Consider the following 19951-nt stretch of genomic DNA (forward strand, 5'->3'; position numbering starts at 1 on the left):
AGTGACACCATCTGCAGCAAGATGATGCTACAGGTCTTTGGAGGTGGTCTGTGGATTGTCCTTGACTGTTCTCACCATTCTTCTTCTCTGCCTTCCTGATATTTTTCTTGGCCTGCCACTTTTGGGCTTAACAAGAACTGTACCTGTGTTCTTCCATTTCCTTACTATGTTCCTCACAGTGGAAACTGACAGGTTAAATCTCTGAGGCAACTTTTTGTATCCTTCCCCTGAAAAGCTATGTTGAATAATCTTTGTTTTCAGATCATTTGAGAGTTGTTTTGAGGAGCCCATGATGCCACTCTTCATAGGAGAATCAAATAGGAGAACTACTTGCAAGTGGCCACCTTAAATACCTTTTCTCATGATTTGATACACCTGGCTATGAAGTTCAAAGCTCAATGAGGTTACAAAACCAATTTAGTGCTTCAGGAAGTCAGTAAAAAGTAGTTAGGAGTGTTCAAATCAAGAAAATGATAAGGGTGCCCATACTTTTGCACCGGTCAAATTTTGTTTAAATGCAGATTGCACATTTTCTGTTAGTACAATAAACCTCATTTGAATCCAGAAATATAACTGAGTCCATCAGTTATTAGATATATGAAACTGAAATAGCTGTTGCAAAAACAAAATTGTTATAAAGAAAAAAGGTTAACATTAATAGGGGTGCCCAAACTTTAACATATGACTGTATATACAGGGGAGATGACATACAGGTATATACTATATACAGGAGGAGATGACATACAGGTACATACTATATGCAGAGAAGATGACATACAGGTATATATTATATACAAGGGTCAATGACATACAGGTATATATTTTATGCTGGAGAAGAGGACATGCAGATATAAACTATGTACAGGGAGAGATGACATACAGGTATATACTATATGCAGGGGAGATGACATACAGGTATATACTATATACAGGGATTGATGACAAACAGGTATATAATATATACAGGAGGAGATGACATGCAGGTGTAAACTATATACAGGGGGAGATGACATACAGGTATATACTATATACAGGGGAGATGACATACAGGTATATACTATATACAGGGGAGATGACAAAGGTATATATTATATACAGGAGGAGATGACATACAGGTATATACTATATGCAGGGGAGATGACATACAGGTATATACTATATACAGGGAGAGATGACATACAGGTACATACTATATACAGGAGGAGATGACATACACCATGTACAGGGGATACTATGCCCGGGCAATGCCAGGCTCTTCAGCTAATACACACATATATATATATATATATATACTCGCGTATAAGCCGAGATTTTCAGCCCATTTTTTGGGGCTGAAAGTCCCCCTCTCGGCTTATACGCGAGTCATATACTGGGTCGGCAGGGGAGGGGGAGCGGGGGAGTCAGATCATACTTAACCCCCGGCGCGCTCTCTGCAGCCAACCTGCTTGTCACACAGTCTCCGGCACCCGCCTTCAGCGGTCACGTGGTACCGTTCATTAAAGACATGAATAAGCACATGTTCATGTCTTTAATGAGCGGTATCACGTGACCGCTGAATGCAGGCGCCGGAGATCGCGAGAGAATGGGGCTCAGAAAGAAAGGTTTTGTTCCAGCTGCATAAATTCTTCTTTATTTGATAAAGTTAAAATTACCACATCATATGACTCTCCATATAGCCACACCTGGACAGGACAAAGTAGAGGCTACGCGTTTTGACCTACATGGTCTTTATCAAAGCCGTGAATGGGGCTGCAGACACTGCACCAGGAGGGGGTAAGTATAGCGATATTCACCTGTTCTCGTTCCCACGCTCCCTGCCGCTGCCGAGTCCTGTCTATGATGTTCAGGTCAGAGGGCGCGGTGACGTAGTTAGTGCATGCTGCGCCCTCTGCTGCCTGAATGTGACTGAGAGATGATGTGGTAGACAGCGGCAAGCAGTGTGGAAACAGGGACAGGTGAATATCTCAGGTGCCAGGTCCTGAGCCAGAAGCGATGGAGATGTGAGTATGTCATTTTTTTTATTTGCAGCAGCATATGGAGATTATTCTATGGGGCATCTTATGGGGGTATTCTATGGAGCATCTTATGGGGGCCTATTCTGTGGAGCATCTTATGGGAGTATTCTATGGAGCATCTTATGGGGGCATAATCTATGGAGCATCTTATGGGGGCATTATCTGTGGAGCATCTTATGGGGGCATAATCTATGGAGCATCTTATGGGGCAAATTCTATGGGGCATCTTATGGGGGCATAATCTATGGAGCATCTTATGGGGCAAATTCTATGGGGCATCTTATGGGGGCATATTCTATGGAGCATCTTATGGGGGTATTTTATGGGGGCTTATTCTATGGAGCATCTTATGGGTGCATAATGTATGGAGCATCTTATGGAGACATATTCTATGGAGCATCTTATGGGGGCATAATCTATGGAGCATCTTATGGGGGCATAGTCTATGGAGCATCTTAATGGGCCATAATCTATGAAGCATCTTATGAGACATAATCTATGGAGCATCTTATGGGGCAGCATATTCTATGGAGCATCTTATAGGGCCATTATTAACCTTTATGGAGCATTATATGGGGTGTATTTTGGGTGGAGCATCTTATGGGGCCATCATGAACTGTATGGAGCATTATATGGGGCTCCTGATTCAATATGGATATTCAAAAACTTTTAACCTACTGATGTCTCAATTAATTTAACTTTTATTGTCATCTATTTTTATTTTTGAAATTTACCGGTAGCTGCTGCAATTTCCACCCTAGGCTTATACGTGAGTCAATAAGTGTTCCCAGTTTTTTGTGGCAAAATTAGGGGGTCGGCTTATACACGGGTCGGCTTATACACAAGTATATACGGTATACAGTATATATTACATAATTATATCTAATTAATATTTAATGAAATGGTCAAAGAAAAGCACATTGTAGAAATAGTCATTAACATGAAATGTTGGAAATTTACAATACAGAATATATGCTTATAGCTTACCCCTTTAACTACAAATAGCACCACAGAATATATAAATCCAATTACAGCTATTGCAACGAGACACATTAAAAATCGAGATGCATCTTGATATAGCTTGAAATTCATTGGCTTGGGATACAAAATTGATCGCACCATATCTCCTTTTGCTGTGTTGAAACCTACAGGGAGAGAACCAGAGATGGTCAAAAAATAAAACCTGTGTGACATACTATGATTTCCAAGAAAAAAAAGTTGACTATCATAGTCTAGGAAATCTTTCAGCAGTGAGGCCTACATCTGTCATGCAATTATGGCATACATCAATGGGAAATAAATGTTGCAAGATGGAGCAACCTTTTTAATGATATTGCTGGGGTTCATGGTGTTTGTCACGGCAAGGTATTTATACTTATTCTTTTTCTTGATATACAGTATATTTGAAATATCTGATAACTAATTCAGGCTGTAGAGGAGTTGCCTCAATACATATTACATGGCTCAATGATGGATTGGCATTATGTAGTCCAATGTACAGCCATATATTATCCATATTTTATTTTAAGTTAGTACTAGTACCTTATAAGGATTGGTCAGTATTGTAGTAAAAGTCTGCATTCACTCTATGACTGCAGCCTTCTGAATCCTTACAGCGTGTACACTGCAAACTGTCAGGATTATCTGATGCTGCGAGCAAGAGTGGTCATGTGACTGCAAAAATTTGATTTTCACACTTCCGGACACATTCTAACTAGAAGTGCTCAGTCTCGCTCTCTTCTCTTGTATTGAACAGTGACCACATCTATGCAAATCGCATACTTGCTGTCACATGACCACCCATTTTCACAGGCAACACCAGAGATTCCTGACAGTGTGCGGTTTACACACTGTAAAGATTCAGAAGTCTGCAGTCACATAAAGTGACTGCAAACTTTAACCGCAAGACTGGGCAATCTCATTAACTTATAATAAAATTATATGTACATTGGATCAAAGTTTTCTAAATTTAAATGGAAGTTAAAAGATTTTTTAAATTAATGGTGAAGAAATTCTTCTATATTCACAAAGTGGGATAAAATATACCAACCAGTTTGCATCACAACTGCAGTTACAGGAGAAGAACCGGATGCTGTAGTCTGGATCACTTCAGTTCCACAGAATAGCACATTCCTTTTGTAATCCTCTCCACTATGTATTTTCCAGGGGGTGCAGTTTGTCACCTGGTCGAGGGGTATCTTAGTGACAGGGATACTTTCGCCTATAGCAAAACAAATTATTTATAATGTTGCAAAAGGACTGACATTTTCGGTAGGGATTTATTATTAAAATTGTTCTACAGTATATCACTATATTATTCTGCTCAAGTGTTAGAGTCCATTTTTATGGGCCGATAATCAGGGAAAAAGTATTCATTGAAATGCTCATTCCCAAATATTGGCCAGTCTAAACAAAAATTCTTGTTTGTCAGGTGTGGTTATTTTTAAACCAGCTAAAAATCTACTTTAGGGAGGATTCAGATGACGTTATAAATCAAACCAAGTTTAAACAGCAATGTATAAATTTACTGAAAGAGAGAGGAGCCAGAAGACTGCACTGTCTGATTTCTTGTACTCCTGCACTGATTAGAAGCACTTCACCTTCATATTAATCAGTGCAGGTGTGGGAGGAACGGCCACCGTCGAGTGCCCGGGCCGGAACCATGGGAGCCGTCATCTGGGTTCTGGGGGAAACTGTCCCCGGGGGACAGGATTCAGGGATGGACCACTGACAGACAGATGGGCTGGGGGAGGGACCAATATAAAGAAGGTGGGGAATTCCCGGGGCGATGAGTCAGCAGACCGACACAGAGAGAGAAGGAGACAGTGGAAGCTGCTGCAAGGGAGAGCGACTCACCAGTGCCAGGGAGGATGCTCACTGAGGACTCTAGAGGGACGGTACCGAGGCGACTATCTGGGACTTGCTGCCCCGCTCCAGCCCACGGCCACTGCGGCCCCAGTCCAACCTGCGGCCGCTGCCTATTCCCCTCAGCCCGCGGCTGCGGCCTGCTCGCGGTCACCCGTGGCCCTGCCGTCCCGCCTGAACCCGCGTCGGTGGCCTGTTCCCCGCCACCGGCAGCCGCCCTGTCCTCACGAGTGGCCGCGGCAAGTACAGCACTGCCGACGGCCATCACTGTCTCGGTCCGCGGCAGGGGCCGGGCCTCTGCTGACCGCGGACTCCCCGTTGCAGCTGTTGGCTGCGCAGGTGGCCTGTCACCCGCCACCACCCATCGCTGCCGCTTGCCCCAAGCTGGGGGCTGTGGCCCAATCATCCAAGGACCCCGCGGAGCTGTGGGGCTCCAGTGTCTTCAGTGCGCCAGAGCGCGCGAAGACTTCGCCATCGTCTCAGCAACTGGGCCCAGCAACTACTACGCCGAAAGACCACCAACCCAAATGGCGAGGGACATCTGAAAGGCTAAGTTGACTTTATAATTAAAGACCTGTAGTCGGCCATACCGTGGCCCTATAGTGACCGGCTATTGCCGGAAGTAGTCTTGTTCTATAATTTGTGTTTTTTTGTATTGAGCCCCTGCGAGGGCAACCCGTGTTCCCCCTTTTTGCCGGTCAGGCCGAGCCTGAGGAAAGTCACTTCTAGGCCCATAAACGTTATTACAAAAACACCAAACCGTCTCGTGACTCGTCACTGCATCCTGCGTACCTGCTAGTACCACACAGGTACTGCTAGCAGTACAGGAGTTAATATGTTCAGCTGAGAGCTCCTGTTGGCTTTTCTGCTTTGATAATCTCAGCTGTTCAGTGTTTGCCACTTCCCTCTGCTACATATATTTGTGTCGCTGGCAAGCAGGCTTTGCCAGAGTTAGTCCTATAGTGCCTAGTTTGGGAGCTGGAGGTGTTGGCTGTGTGAGGAGGTGTTTTGGAGTGTTTTTCAGGAGACTGTTACTTGGTGATTTGTCTGTGTGTATACCCTCATCCTCTCCTATTTGTGTTTCCTCCCTTTACTTCTTGGGATTCTGTTGTTTGTGAATGCATATTTCTATGATTGGTGTTTTCATGTATCCCTGTATGTCTTCCGTTGTTAGTTTGATTTTGTGTATTCATGTACACAACAGCTCCTCACTTCCCTGATTGGGAGAGTGGAGAGAGCATGGTGAATTAAGGAGCTTGGTAATGCACGTGGCCCTGTGTCTTCAACATCAGAAGTAATCCAGGGAGCAGGGATAGCTAAAGCGCCCCTAGCTTCAGGGATATGGAATGAATGCCTTGTCCAGGGATAGCTTGCTACTGTACCTTGGCAAGCAATGACAGGCTGGCTGGTGGGTCTCCCGTATCGAGCGTGATAGCTACATAGAAATATTTGAAGCTGTCATGCTCGGGTCAGGAGACTCGTCTACCAGCCCATGCATTGCAGTCTGATCTCAGAATTTTTTATATGCCTGACTGTGCCCTTATCGCACATTGTCTTGTGAGCATGTGATATGCTGCTAATATCATGATATTCTTATGTGCACAAAACCATATTAACGATCATTCTGTGCTCATAGAAGTGTAGTCATACCATCTATAGAGGACATTAAACGACCATGGATAGGCAAGTATGTAGCTGATCAGCAGTCATTTAACGGCCGTGATCATGCTATCTAACTTTAGCTTTAGATTGTGCTGAAACCATCCATTTTTTTCTTTAGTTCACAAACTTATTTTTTTGGGAAAAATGATAGGAAAGTATAGGCATCAAAAACTCCCTATTCAAACACAACTTACATATCATTTTCATTAAGGTATGACTTTAGTCTTTTATGTAGTAATTCAAACAAGAAAAACAATGCTTTGGGTTGCATAATCTTTTATCAATTTTATCCAGAACAATATTTTTCTACAAGATCAGATCACTTATATTTAATTTTTAGTATGAAATGATTACTGTGTGATCATTAACTGATGGTTTATTTGTGGGAAGCCTTAGAAACTATGCACAATACTCATATTAGGGTATTACTGAAAGCCTGAATTTCTCAAAACTTTTATATTGATTTTTTCCACTGGTTTCAAAACTCATGAATTATGTTACATTTCTTCTAGAGGCAGGAGCATACAGAGAACTTATGGGGGCATACGGTTGAAACCAGAAGTTTACATACACTATATAAAAAGACACATATCCATGTTTTTTTCTCAATGTCTGACACGAAATCAGAACACACCTTTCCCGTTTTAGAACAATTAATATTACTGTAATTATTAATATTTGCCAAATGCCAGAATAATGAGAGAGAGAGAGGGGGTAAGATATTTTTATTGCATATTGCAAAGTCAAAAGTTTACATACATTTCTTTATTATTTGCTACCATTGAACTTAAAATGAATGACTTGGGTCAAACATTTGGGATATCCTTCCACATGCTTCTCACAATAGTTGGTCAGAATTTTGACCCATTCTTCCTGAAAAAAAATGGTGTAACTGATCCAGGTTTGAAGGTTGTCTTGCTCACACCTGCCTTTTAGCTTTGCCCATACATTTTCAATAGGAATGAGATCAGAGGTTTGTGATTGCTACTCCAAAATCTTGACTTTGTTATCCTTAAGTCACTTTGTTACCATTTTGGCAGTATGATTCCGATTCTTGTCTATTTGGAAGACCCATTTCCACCAAAACTTTAACTTCCTAGCTGATGTCTTGAGCTGTTGCTTCAGTATTGCCACATAATCTTCTTTTCTCATGATGTCATCTATTTTGTGAATGCACCAGTCCCTCCTGCAGCAAATCAACCCCACCACATGATGCTGCCACCCCTCTGTTTCACAGTTGGGATGGTGTTCTTAGGCTTCCAAGCTTCAAAAGTTCAATTTAAGTTTTATCAGACCACAGGACAAGTCTCCAAAAATTTTAAATCTTTGTTCCTGTGTGCATTTGCAAACATTAATCTGAGTTATTTATGTTTCTTTTAGAGTAATGGCTTCTTCCTGGCCTTTCAGCCCATGTTGACATTGTACTTGTTTCACTTTGGATATTGACACACTTAACAGCTTTGGCCATCATCTTCACAAGGTCTTTTGCTTTGGTCCTTGGGTTGATAATCACATGTCAGACCAAAGTACATTCATCTATGAGACACAGAACCCGTCTCCTTCCTGAGCGGTATGATGGCTAGACATTCCCATCTTGTTTGTACTTGCGTGTAATTGTTTGTACAGATGAACAAGGCACCTTCAGGTATCTTGAAATTGTACCCAAGGATGAGCCTGACTTGTGCAAGTCCACAATTCACTTCCTGATATCTTGGCTGATTTCGTTAGACTTTCCCATGATGCTACACAAAGAAGCAGTGTATTTCAGATGTGCATTAAAATCCTTCCACAGTTGTGTCTTTAATTAACTCAGATATTGCCAAAAAACATATCAGAAGTCTTCAAACACATGACATCATCATATGAGCAGTCCAGAATTGATTAAAGGCATAGTAATCTTAGTGTATGTAAACTTTTGACTTTGCAGTGAATAATAAAAATGCGGTAAAACATTCTCTTTCTCTCTCGCCTGTATAATATAATAGTTATCATTAAAATATTGAATTATGGACCTATGTTTAGGGCGGCATATGGGGCCCAGTCAGCAGAAGGGGCCCGCATCGGGCCACGTCCCTTCTGCTGATTGGGTCCCAGCGGCAGGATTTTGCCAGTGCAGTAACTGATCCCTGCGCTTGGGACGCAGGGTTCAGTTACTCTATTGCCGTGCAGGCCCGGGCTCGCATGGCAATAGTTAAAGCCGCCAGCCAATCAGAGGCTGGCAGCTGATGTCAGCGCCCACATCGCCGGCATCTGACGTCATTGTCTTTCGCCGGCGAGGGCGCGCTTTCAGCCTGGAGGGAAGATTGCTCGCCACAAGAGCGTGGCAAGGTAAGGAGAAAGGTTTTTTTTTATCTTTATTGAAAGCTGCAAGCCGGCAGGATGGAGACAAGTGTCCATCCTGCCGGGGGCAGAATAGAGACAGGGGTCAGGATGAAAGAAATGGGGGCATGATTGGAGACACAGGGGGGGCAGAATGGAGACACAGAGGACAGGATTGGAGATACAGGGGCAGAATGAAAGATATGGGGGCAGGATTGGAGACATGCTTTCAAGATGAAAGATATGGGGGCAGGAATGGAGACACAGGGGGCAGGATCAGAGACATGGTGACAGGATAAAAGATATGGGAGCATGATTGGAGACATGGGGCAGGATTGGAGACACAGGGGGCAGGATTGGAGACATGGTGGCAGGATGAAAGATATGGGGGCAGGATGAAAGATATGGGAGCAGGATTGGAGACACGGGGCAGGATTGAAGACACGGGAGCAAGATTGAGACACGGGGCAGAATGGAAGACATGGTGTTAGGATGAAAGATATGGGGGCAGGATTGGAGACACATGGGGCAGGGTTGGAGACATGGTGGCAGAATGAAAGATATGGGGGCAGGATCGGAGACACGGGGCAGGATTGGAGACACAGGGGGCATGATTGGAGACACGGGGCAGGATTGGAGACATGGTGCGGGTGGGAGACAGATCGGGCAGGATGGAGACAGATCGGGCAGAATCATGGGGCAGAATGGAGACAGATGGTGCAGGTTCATGGGACAGGATCATGGGACAGATGAGGCAGGATAATGGGACAGATGGGGCAGGATAATGGGACAGTTGTGGCAGGATCATGGGACAGAAGGGGCAGGATGGGGAGATGATATGGGGCAGAATGGATACTCATGAGGGCAGGATGGGAGAACATATGGCTGGAGCCAGGAATGAGACCCACAGGGGCCAGGATGGGGGATATTATTAACATAGGGGCTAATTAAGGGATATTATTACTGCAGTTATGTATTTATTTTATTTTTTGAGTATACTGTTTTAAATGGGGAGGCGGTCCTGTTACTGTGCAGGGTGATTCTATGTTGCCTTTTTTTCTTCATTTGGTATAGTGTAGAAATTGGACAAAAAAAAAGTAATGTGTTCTGCAAGCGGTGCTCTACAGTAGATAACTGTGTTATTTCCAGCAAAGAAAAGCCCTGGCTGGAAGAATTGACGTCGATCTGTGCTAGATGAAGATGAAAGACTTCACCCAGAGGCGTCACTGGTGAGTCAGTGTGTTACCTATACACTGATACTATACACTGTATACTATATACAGCGGTCCTGTGTCCAATGTTACCAGTGACCACTGTATTAACTTTACAATGACACTGCATACTAAGTACAGATCTCCTGTGTATAATGGCACATATGGTGATATTAGTATTGTTTTTTTTTATTACTGATCAGTATTGTAGCATTCAGTCACAAAGTGGTGGTAATATGTTGTCCGGCCATGGTGTGGGGTGGTATATAGGTGTCTGGTGGTATGTGGTGGAAATATGGTGTCTGGTCATGGTACATGGCATTTGTCCCTTGTATGTGATATTATTGGTCATTTTAAAAATTTAAAAATATACCTAAATTGTATTTTAATAAAGAAAATTTTAATAGGTTAGCGAAGAGTAGGGCCCGGCCAAAAGAGTCTACTGTGTCGTGGTGGTGGCTTAAAAAATCTTTTGGCCAAAATAAAGGCTGCTGGTTATATGTGTGATCTGGTGTTGGGAACTGTTAATGTGTGATTGGTGAGAAGTGGAGTTTTTCCAAGAGAGACTGATGGGACTGTGGACAGTCTGAGGGGTGGAGGTCGGGCTGGGATGGAGCTGATTACTGTCAAATTTTTACTGCAGAGTATTTTTGCAAATTTGTCATTTTGTGTTTTCTTGTTGTGTTTCAGTCAGTGGGTGGTGTGAACACTGTCCGACAGACTTGTTCACATTTGTGCATGTCACATATGTTTTTAATCCATTTTTTCCTTGCTCAGCATGGTTTGGGAGACCCCACCCCTCTCTTGTGTGACATGCACATAAATGAGCTGTCTTGCACCACGAGCCCATACTAGGAGGCGCCTGTATGTATCCTGTCCATTTAGACACTGTTCACATGTTCAGGTTTTGAATACATTAGATAGGGCCTGCTCCGTGAAGGGTTACCGTGATGAGGTGGAGCAGCTTGGTGTACATTTTTTGAAAAAAACGTATAGACTAAATACCCTGTATTTGTTATCCAGCACTTGCTGATTACTGTCAAATTTTTGCTGCAGAGTATTTTTGCAAATTTGTCATTTTGTGTTTTCTTGTTGTGTTTTAGTCAGTGGGTGGTGTGAACACTGTCCGACAGACTTGTTCACATTTGTGCATGTCACATATGTTACTAATCCGTTTTGGATCCTATGATAGCACGACGCAGTGTTTGTTCTGTGTACATGAAGTGGTGAAGACAAGATCTAGTAGTGATTTAGCTTTGTTAAAACAGATGGATTTGTAAGGTCCATCTTATGACATTGCAAACAGCGTAATGATGACTGGGCAATCACCAATCAAGGGAGAATCACTTACTTTGGGAAGGACTTACATGCTGCAGACTGTCTGTATCATCGTTCATGTGACATTAACTTTCGGACAAATTACGGATTTCCTATGCGTCATGGTGGTGGATCTACTACAAGGAAACCGCGGAAGGTAGGGGGCCGATGAACATGGACCAAGAGCAAGCGTTCTTGAGAATGTGTGCATTTCTCGAGGACAACGATGAAGAGCAACTGACTGTCACAGATCTTGCAAAGAAAATGACGGAGTATCTTGTAGAAGGAGACAGTGCTGCCTATAGTAATAAATTGCTGAGGTATAGGCTGGAGGAGAGGTATGGCGATTCGTTATTCATAGCAGAATGTGAAGGGTTGCCTAACATCGTAACGTTCCGTGAAAAGACCAGAATAATCCTGAGGGACTATTTCCGTAGTCAGGAAATGGATGAAGAAGCCAAGAAGAGAGCCATCATAGAGACTGCGGCCAAACTAATCAAGAGCGATATCAAGTCTAAGATCCCATCTTCAACCGATGAATATCCGAAGACTTCTTCGCTTGAATGTCAGTCTGCCTTAGATTATCTCCCCCTGAGTTTGCTTTGCTTGCTTGAAACCCTCTTCATTGGAAAGGACATTCATAGGAAGGTCGCAAGCATTGGACAATCAGTTGTTCAGGCTGTACGCCCCAGGGCTGTAGTAGCTCCATTGCATCTTGGGTTAGCAGTCCAGCTCCATCATCATTTCAGGTCTCGATTTCTTGTAGACAGTCTCTCAGCCATGGGATATTGTTCATCATATTCGGAAGTTCAGCGATTCGAGGAAAACGCTGCAGCTTCTCTTGGCCAAGATGTACTCGGTGGTACCATAGACAGACTGGATACGGCACTGCTGTTCACTGCGGACAACGTCGATCATAATATCATCACATTAGATGGGAAGGGGACTTTCCACGGCATGAGGATGGTAGCTACTGTGACTCCAGGAAGGAAGGTCAGTCACACTGTTCTCAGACGGAAGACTGCGGACTTGGAGATAGTTGAACAAAGCAGAGTTGATGTAAGGGAATACCGTTTCGCAAAACACACTCACTGAAACATAAAATTCAAGCCCTTGCCATTTCTCGACACCATTGACCATCGAGTTGATGTATTGTATCTGTGCAACCTTGCTGATAAACACCGATCCACTGCTGTTGTTACATTCGATCAGCCACTCTACTGGAAAGCGTCAGAAATCAAACACGAGGTGCATGAAGACAGCCCAGTTCGAGATGTTGTCCTGATGCTCGGGAGCTTCCACACATTGATGAATCTTATGGGTGCCATAGGAACATTGATGGATGGGAGTGGAATCAAAGAGATCTTGGGAACAATTTACAGTGACAATGCTGTGCACATCATGACTGGAAAGACAGTTCAGCGTGCAGTTCGTGGCCATCTCCTCCTTGATCAGTGTCTTACTCAGCAAGTTGCAGACAAAGTACTTTGCAACCATCTCGGTTTTTCAGACCTGTTGCAAGAACTTGAGCAGTTGTATGCTCGGACACTGACAGGGGAAAGTGACTTGAATTCGGTCATCACTTCTACCTGCCTTAGTGAAATTGTCCACCTCTTGTCCACCAAAAGAAACAGATTATCCGCTCACTCTCGCACCAGTAAACTATGGCTGAATTACCAACAGATGGTTGGAATTGCAAGGGAGCTTATCGAGGCCGATCGTACAGGATCCTGGCTGATGCACCTTCATGCTGTAGCCAAATGTTTGCCCATTCTTGCAGCTGCTGGGCATGGGAACTATGTGAAGGCCGCCTACCTTTACCTCCAGTCTATGACCACTCTGGAAGATGATATGCCATCAATCTTCATAGATTTATGAATGGCTTGCATGTTGTAAGGCGGACTGATCAGTACTGGGCAGGCCTTGGTTGCGACCTAGTCATCGAGCAAGCTCTGATGCACTCCCTAAAAACAGCATGAGGTCTCACCAGAGGAAGTGGAATGTTCGAACATCAGAGGGCCTTGTGGACTCTGTCTGTGCCATTGTTCTCTTCCTACAGTGATGCAATGTAGGGTTTCACTCGCCAGAGCTTTGTCACCAGTGAACAACACAAGGAGGCAAGAACGTCAAGGACGAGAAGAGATCGTGATGACCTGGAGAAAATTGAAGATAAACTCGAGACCTTTTCACCTTTCTCTGATGCAGTGTCTCTTCACAACATTATCACCAGTGTCAATGCAAATAAGGATGTGAATGTCCATAACCTGTTCACCATTGGCAGAGAAATAGTGGCAACAATCGAGGGTCAATCACTGTTTTCAGTTAAGTACAAGCGGTCAACGAAAGCCAAGACCCTGGCATCCAGTGAGGCTATTGACGTTGCTAAGGACAAAACAATAGACCCCACTCTTTTGTTCCAAAGGTTTCTTGTGGTGTCTCAAACTGCTGATCTTTCCCTTGATGCAGTGATGGCCTATGAACTTTCACCATACCCACCATCCCTCTTTGAGGCAAAACATCTCTTACGCAAACCAAACAAAGTACAACTGATGGCTGCTATAAAAGAACAGAGTTCAGATGACGCAGTACTCAAGGATGTACCAGAAGTGGAACATTATGTTCTTGATGGAGGTTCTCTTCTCCATCGACTGAAGTGGTCAGAAGGAAGACATATTGTTCAATCGCTGAAGACTATGCATCTTTCACACTAAAGCACTATGGTAAGGCTACGATAGTATTTGATGGTTATATTGGAGGACCAAACACTAAGGACATTACCCATCAGCGACGGCACAAAAAACAAACAAGTAACAAAGTGAACATTGCTGAAGGAACAAAATTTGTCGGGAAAAAGAAGGACTTCCTTTCGAATGTGGAGAACAAACAGTCTCTTATCAATCTCGTTTCACAGCGCATGAATGACAGAGGTTGCCACGTAATACAATCAGAGGGGGATGCAGATGTGGAGATTGTAAAGGCAGCGGTGTCAATGTCATCCAACAAAAGTACTAGTCTCATTGGCGAAGATACAGATCTTTTGGTGTTGTTACTTCATCGCGCGTCAACCAGCGATAGCAACAAGCTTTATTTCTACTCGGATAAAGAGAGTCCTGCAACAGTATACTATATTAAGGTTATGAAGAAGTTCCTGGGAAACCATGTCTGCAGCAGTCTTCTGTTCCTTCATGCATTCACGGGTTGCGATACCACTTCCGCGGTTTTTGGAATCGGAAAAAAACTCGGTCTACACATGGTTTTGAAGGGAGACTTGGTCTTAAATAGCTGTGCTAAAATCTTTTCCGCACCTAACAAAAATAGAGCTGAGATTGAAAACGCTGGGTGTACAGCGATGGTGGCATTGTTCGGGGGCAAACCTGGAGACAATCTGTCTGCAATGAGGTATTCTACTCTCTGCAAAAAAGTTGGTTCAGCCAAAATCTATCTTTGTTACACCTGAACGACTGCCACCAACCTCCTCTGCAACGAAGTATCATGCCCTTCGGAGTTACCTCCAAGTGATGCTTTGGATGGCAATGGTGAGGCCATGGACACTACTGAATGGGGATGGGAATTGCAAAACAACAGTCTAGTTCCAGTGATGACGGATACTTCACCCGCGCCAGAAACACTTCTGAAAATAATTCACTGCAATTGTTCTCGTGGTTGTAGTACACTTCGGGGCCCTTGCAAAAGACACGGACTTACCTGTTCACGGGTATGCGGACCATGTCAAGAAGGGCATTGTGACAATATGAGTGAGGAAGCAGTGTCTGATGATGAAAATAGTGACTACTGACCTGACACGCTTATTCAGTGATGAAGTAGGTCTTAAAATGCACTGTGTATTAATTCTATAATTTCTAGAAATATACATACATGTCATGACATCATTGATGACGTTATGACCTCGCCTGTCCATGTAGTTAGTATAAAACTTTGTATAAAAATTGTTATATGAAAATATATAGTATACAAAATGCAAACTCTTCTGTAACCTAAAGCTACAGCTTTGAAATAGGGAAATATTCGTTATTTTTAGTGCAATTGCTGTCATCGTCTTATGACGTCATAGTTAGGAACTTTGTGGTCATCAATTTTTGGAAAACTTTTAATATGTTGTTCCCCACATATAACAGTAATAAAAGAAATCATAAAACGCTTTCTTGGAATTTGTTCTGGGTCAAACCGTATTTTGACTGGACTATAGTAACATAGCTCACCTGTTAGCATGCCTTCATTCACTATGCAGGTGCCCCTCAGTAAAATGCAATCACATGGAAGAAAAAATCTTTTTCCTGAGAGCACTAGTAGATCTCCAGGGACCAAATATCTGGATTCCATTTCCTCATTACCTAAAAAAAAAATTGATTTTGAAGGGATAATGTCACAAAAGTGAAGACTGTCTAGCTTCTATAAGAGTTGCATAGTCTAATGATAGAGACTGGTTTCAGTGCACTGTAATATTGCACTTGAAGTAAAGTTTTAGGCAACTTACATGTTAGATTCAATGAAAAGTACAATAATTTGCACAACTGTACAGCAGCCATATTTTCTTATTTGCATTATATGCATGCGCTGTGTGCACAATTATTAGGCAAGTGAGTATTTAGACCATATCATTACTTTTATGCAGATTTTATAACTCCAAGCTGTCCAAGCATGAATGCTTATTGAATGAAGCAGATCTGGTGAAATGTACAGTGGGGCAAAAAAGTATTTAGTCAGTCAGCAATAGTGCAAGTTCCACCACTTAAAAAGATGAGAGGCGTCTGTAATTTACATCATAGGTAGACCTCAACTATGGGACACAAACTGAGAAAAAAAAATCCAGAAAATCACATTGTCTGTTTTTTTTTCATTTTATTTGCATATTATGGTGGAAAATAAGTATTTGGTCAGAAACAAAATTTCATCTCAATACTTTGTGATATATCCTTTGTTGGCAATGACAGAGGTCAAACGTTTTCTGTAAGTCTTCACAAGGTTGCCACACACTGTTGTTGGTATGTTGGCCCATTCCTCCATGCAGATCTCCTCTAGAGCAGTGATGTTTTTGGCTTTTCGCTTGGCAACACGGACTTTCAACTCCCTCCAAAGGTTTTCTATAGGGTTGAGATCTGGAGACTGGCTAGGCCACTCCAGGACCTTGAAATGCTTCTTACGAAGCCACTCCTTCGTTGCCCTGGCGGTGTGCTTTGGATCATTGTCATGTTGAAAGACCCAGCCACGTTTCATCATCAATGCCCTTGCTGATGGAAGGAGGTTTGCACTCAAAATCTCACGATACATGGCCCCATTCATTCTTTCATGTACCCGGATCAGTCGTCCTGGCCCCTTTGCAGAGAAACAGCCCCAAAGCATGATGTTTCCACCACCATGCTTTACAGTAGGTATGGTGTTTGATGGATGCAACTCAGTATTCTTTTTCCTCCAAACACGACAAGTTGTGTTTCTACCAAACAATTCCAGTTTGGTTTCATCAGACCATAGGACATTCTCCCAAAACTCCTCTGGATCATCCAAATGCTCTCTAGCAAACTTCAGACGGGCCCGGACATGTACAGGCTTAAGCAGTGGGACACGTCTGGCACTGCAGGATCTGAGTCCATGGTGGCGTAGTGTGTTACTTATGGTAGGCCTTGTTACATTGGTCCCAGCTCTCTGCAGTTCATTCACTAGGTCCCCCCGCGTGGGTCTGGGATTTTTGCTCACCGTTCTTGTGATCATTCTGACCCCACGGGGTGGGATTTTGCGTGGAGCACCAGATCGAGGGAGATTATCAGTGGTCTTGTATGTCTTCCATTTTCTAATTATTGCTCCCACAGTTGATTTCTTCACTCCAAGCTGGTTGGCTATTGCAGATTCAGTCTTCCCAGCCTGGTGCAGGGCTACAATTTTGTTTCTGGTGTCCTTTGACAGCTCTTTGGTCTTCACCATAGTGGAGTTTGGAGTCAGACTGTTTGAGGGTGTGCACAGGTGTCTTTTTATACTGATAACAAGTTTAAACAGGTGCCATTACTACAGGTAATGAGTGGAGGAAAGAGGAGACTCTTAAAGAAGTTACAGGTCTGTGAGAACCAGAAATCTTGATTGCTTGTTTCTTACCAAATACTTATTTTCCAACATAATATGCAAATAAAATGAAAAAAAAACAGACAATGTGATTTTCTGGATTTTTTTTTCTCAGTTTGTCTCCCATAGTTGAGGTCTACCTATGATGTAAATTACAGACGCCTCTCATCTTTTTAAGTGGTGGAACTTGCACTATTGCTGACTGACTAAATACTTTTTTGCCCCACTGTATTTGTGTAATGAGGGCGAGTCCTGCCTAAGGATATCAACACCCTTTATCAAGATGTGCAGAGTTATTAGGATGAAAGCAGGTTCCCACTGAGCACATGTGACAGATGTGACAGAGTCTGCAGACGCCATGGAGAACGTACTGCCTGCAATATCCTCCAGCATGACTGGTTTGGCCAGAGGTACTCTGCCTACCATTAGGTACCGGGATGAGATCCTCAGACTCATTGTGAGACCACATGCATGTGCACTAGGCCCTGGTTCCTTCTGATGCATCTGCAATAAGGTGGCATGAGGTGGTAGTCCTGACCAAGTTCACTTAAAGCAACAGTCCATAAGCACCTCGGCCCCTTGTACATAAAACAGACAGGACAGAATCACCCCAGGCGATTTACTTCGTCTCCACTAACACTGCAGCACAGGCAATCAGGATCCAGGAACACAGTTGTAATTCAACAGGGAAACAATTTATTGCAGAATAAAAGAGGTAGAAAAAGTGGATTCAACAAATGGTACAAAATTTCCTGCTCTTTCCCTAATATCCTTCACTGCCGTATCAGCGGCAGCAACAGCTACAGTCACAGTCCCCAAGCCGATTTCTGGACGCATATAGTCCTCGGTGGGGCACTATTCAGTCGCGGTGTCCACTTCACTGCCCGTGGGTCAGGGGCAGTAGTTTCTGTCCCTTTCCTGGGGTTTGGCAAGCTCCTGATCACTGCAGAGCACCTGCCCGGGCAAGCCTGCCCGGGGCACTGACTGGAAGCCGGAGCTTCCTGCTGCCTTTAGGCTGCTGGTACAGCCCACAAGCTTAACCCTTAATTAACCCTGCACTACAGACATTATACAGTACAATGACAGAACATATGAACAGAGGAACCACAGCATAAAGACATTATAAGCATACTGTAGAACAGGAACACAGCAAGACATTTGATAAACAGGTACACCATCTGGGTACCACATAAGGTGCATGGGCCCAGCACATGGGAGAAAGAGGAGACAGCGAGATTCCCTGCCACCTCCTTATGCATGACAATACTGTGGCTGAAGTATGCCAGCAATTCCTGCATGATGAAGACATTGATGCTATGGACTGGCTTGCCCATTTACTTGACCTGAATCCAATTGACCACCTCACCTCTGAGACATCATGCCTCGTTCCATCCACCAATGCCACATTGCATCACAGACTGTCCAGGAGTTGACTGTTGCTTTAGTCCAGGTTTGGGGAGAGATCCCGCAAGAGAACATCCGTCGCCTCATCAGGAGCATGTCCAGGTGTTGAAGAGAGGTCATACATGCACGTGGACGCCGCACACACTACTGAGCATCATTTCCTTCTTTTAAAGCATTTCCACTGAAGTTGGATCAGCCTGTAATTTGATTTTACACTTTGATTTTGAGTATCATTCCAAATCCAGACCTCCATGGGATATTAATTTTTATTTACATTGATCATTTTTATGTTTTATTATTCACAATGAATTTCACTATGTAATTAATAAAAATTTGCAACTGAAATATTTCATTCAGTGATATCTTGGATGTTGTATTTTAGTGTTACCTTTATTTTTTTGAGTAGTGTATTTTTGACTTATTTGTTGATTTGGTTCTTTTTATCTATTGCTAGAACTTGTGTTAAAGTCTGATGTAGGTTTAGGTCAAATTTATTCAGAAATATGGAAAATTCTGAAGGGTTATAAACTTTAAGCCTCCACTTTTCAATCAAACTGTATTTGTGAAACCACAAGCCCCTCTCCATTACTTACCAGCATCACTAGTGTGCACAGTGATAACAGCGCTGTTATTGGATTCCACCAATTGGTTCAGTTTTACAGATTGCTGCACAGATTAAGCACATAGAGACTGTAAACAACATGTTCTCAAGAAACACAGAGAAATTCATCTTATAGAATTAGTAAGGCAAGCAGAGGAGTAACAGATGGATTACTAGTGCAAGCAGACATTCTAATCTAGTGTCAGAAAAAGCAAATCAAACCTACACTTGGACACCCTTTAACCCCTGCATAACATATGATGTACATTTACCATATTTTTGGACTATAAGAAGCACTTCCCCCCAAAATTTTTGGGGAAAATGGGGGTGCGTCTTATAGTCGGAATGTACTTACAATTAGCATGGTGGCAGCAAGAGTTGGGCGACTCTTCCAGTGGTCCGACGCTGCAGGGTGATGATCTCAATCCCATCCCAGCCTGGTGCGGCTACTGTGGCAGGATCTGCTGTGCTCGGAGGGGCAGGGG

The 19951-nt window shown here is 43.3% G+C and overlaps 1 protein-coding gene across 1 annotated transcript in view; it reads right to left on the reverse strand.

Annotated features, from left to right (window-relative positions):
- The window catches only part of LOC141092484 (probable cation-transporting ATPase 13A4), a 374510-nt gene that overhangs the window by 150350 nt on the left and 204209 nt on the right, over positions 1 to 19951 (reverse strand). Inside the window, exons 8-11 of the mRNA XM_073578655.1 lie at positions 19459 to 19531; positions 15610 to 15741; positions 4066 to 4236; positions 3003 to 3160 (exon numbers count right to left, since the gene is read on the reverse strand). Of these exons, the coding sequence (XP_073434756.1) occupies positions 3003 to 3160; positions 4066 to 4236; positions 15610 to 15741; positions 19459 to 19531 (534 nt within the window). The remainder of the gene's footprint in view (positions 1 to 3002; positions 3161 to 4065; positions 4237 to 15609; positions 15742 to 19458; positions 19532 to 19951) is intronic.

Source organism: Dendrobates tinctorius, unplaced genomic scaffold (genome assembly GCF_039654945.1).
Source record: "Dendrobates tinctorius isolate UK_male_01 unplaced genomic scaffold, ASM3965494v1 ptg000060l, whole genome shotgun sequence".
Taxonomy (NCBI): Eukaryota; Metazoa; Chordata; class Amphibia; order Anura; family Dendrobatidae; genus Dendrobates; species Dendrobates tinctorius.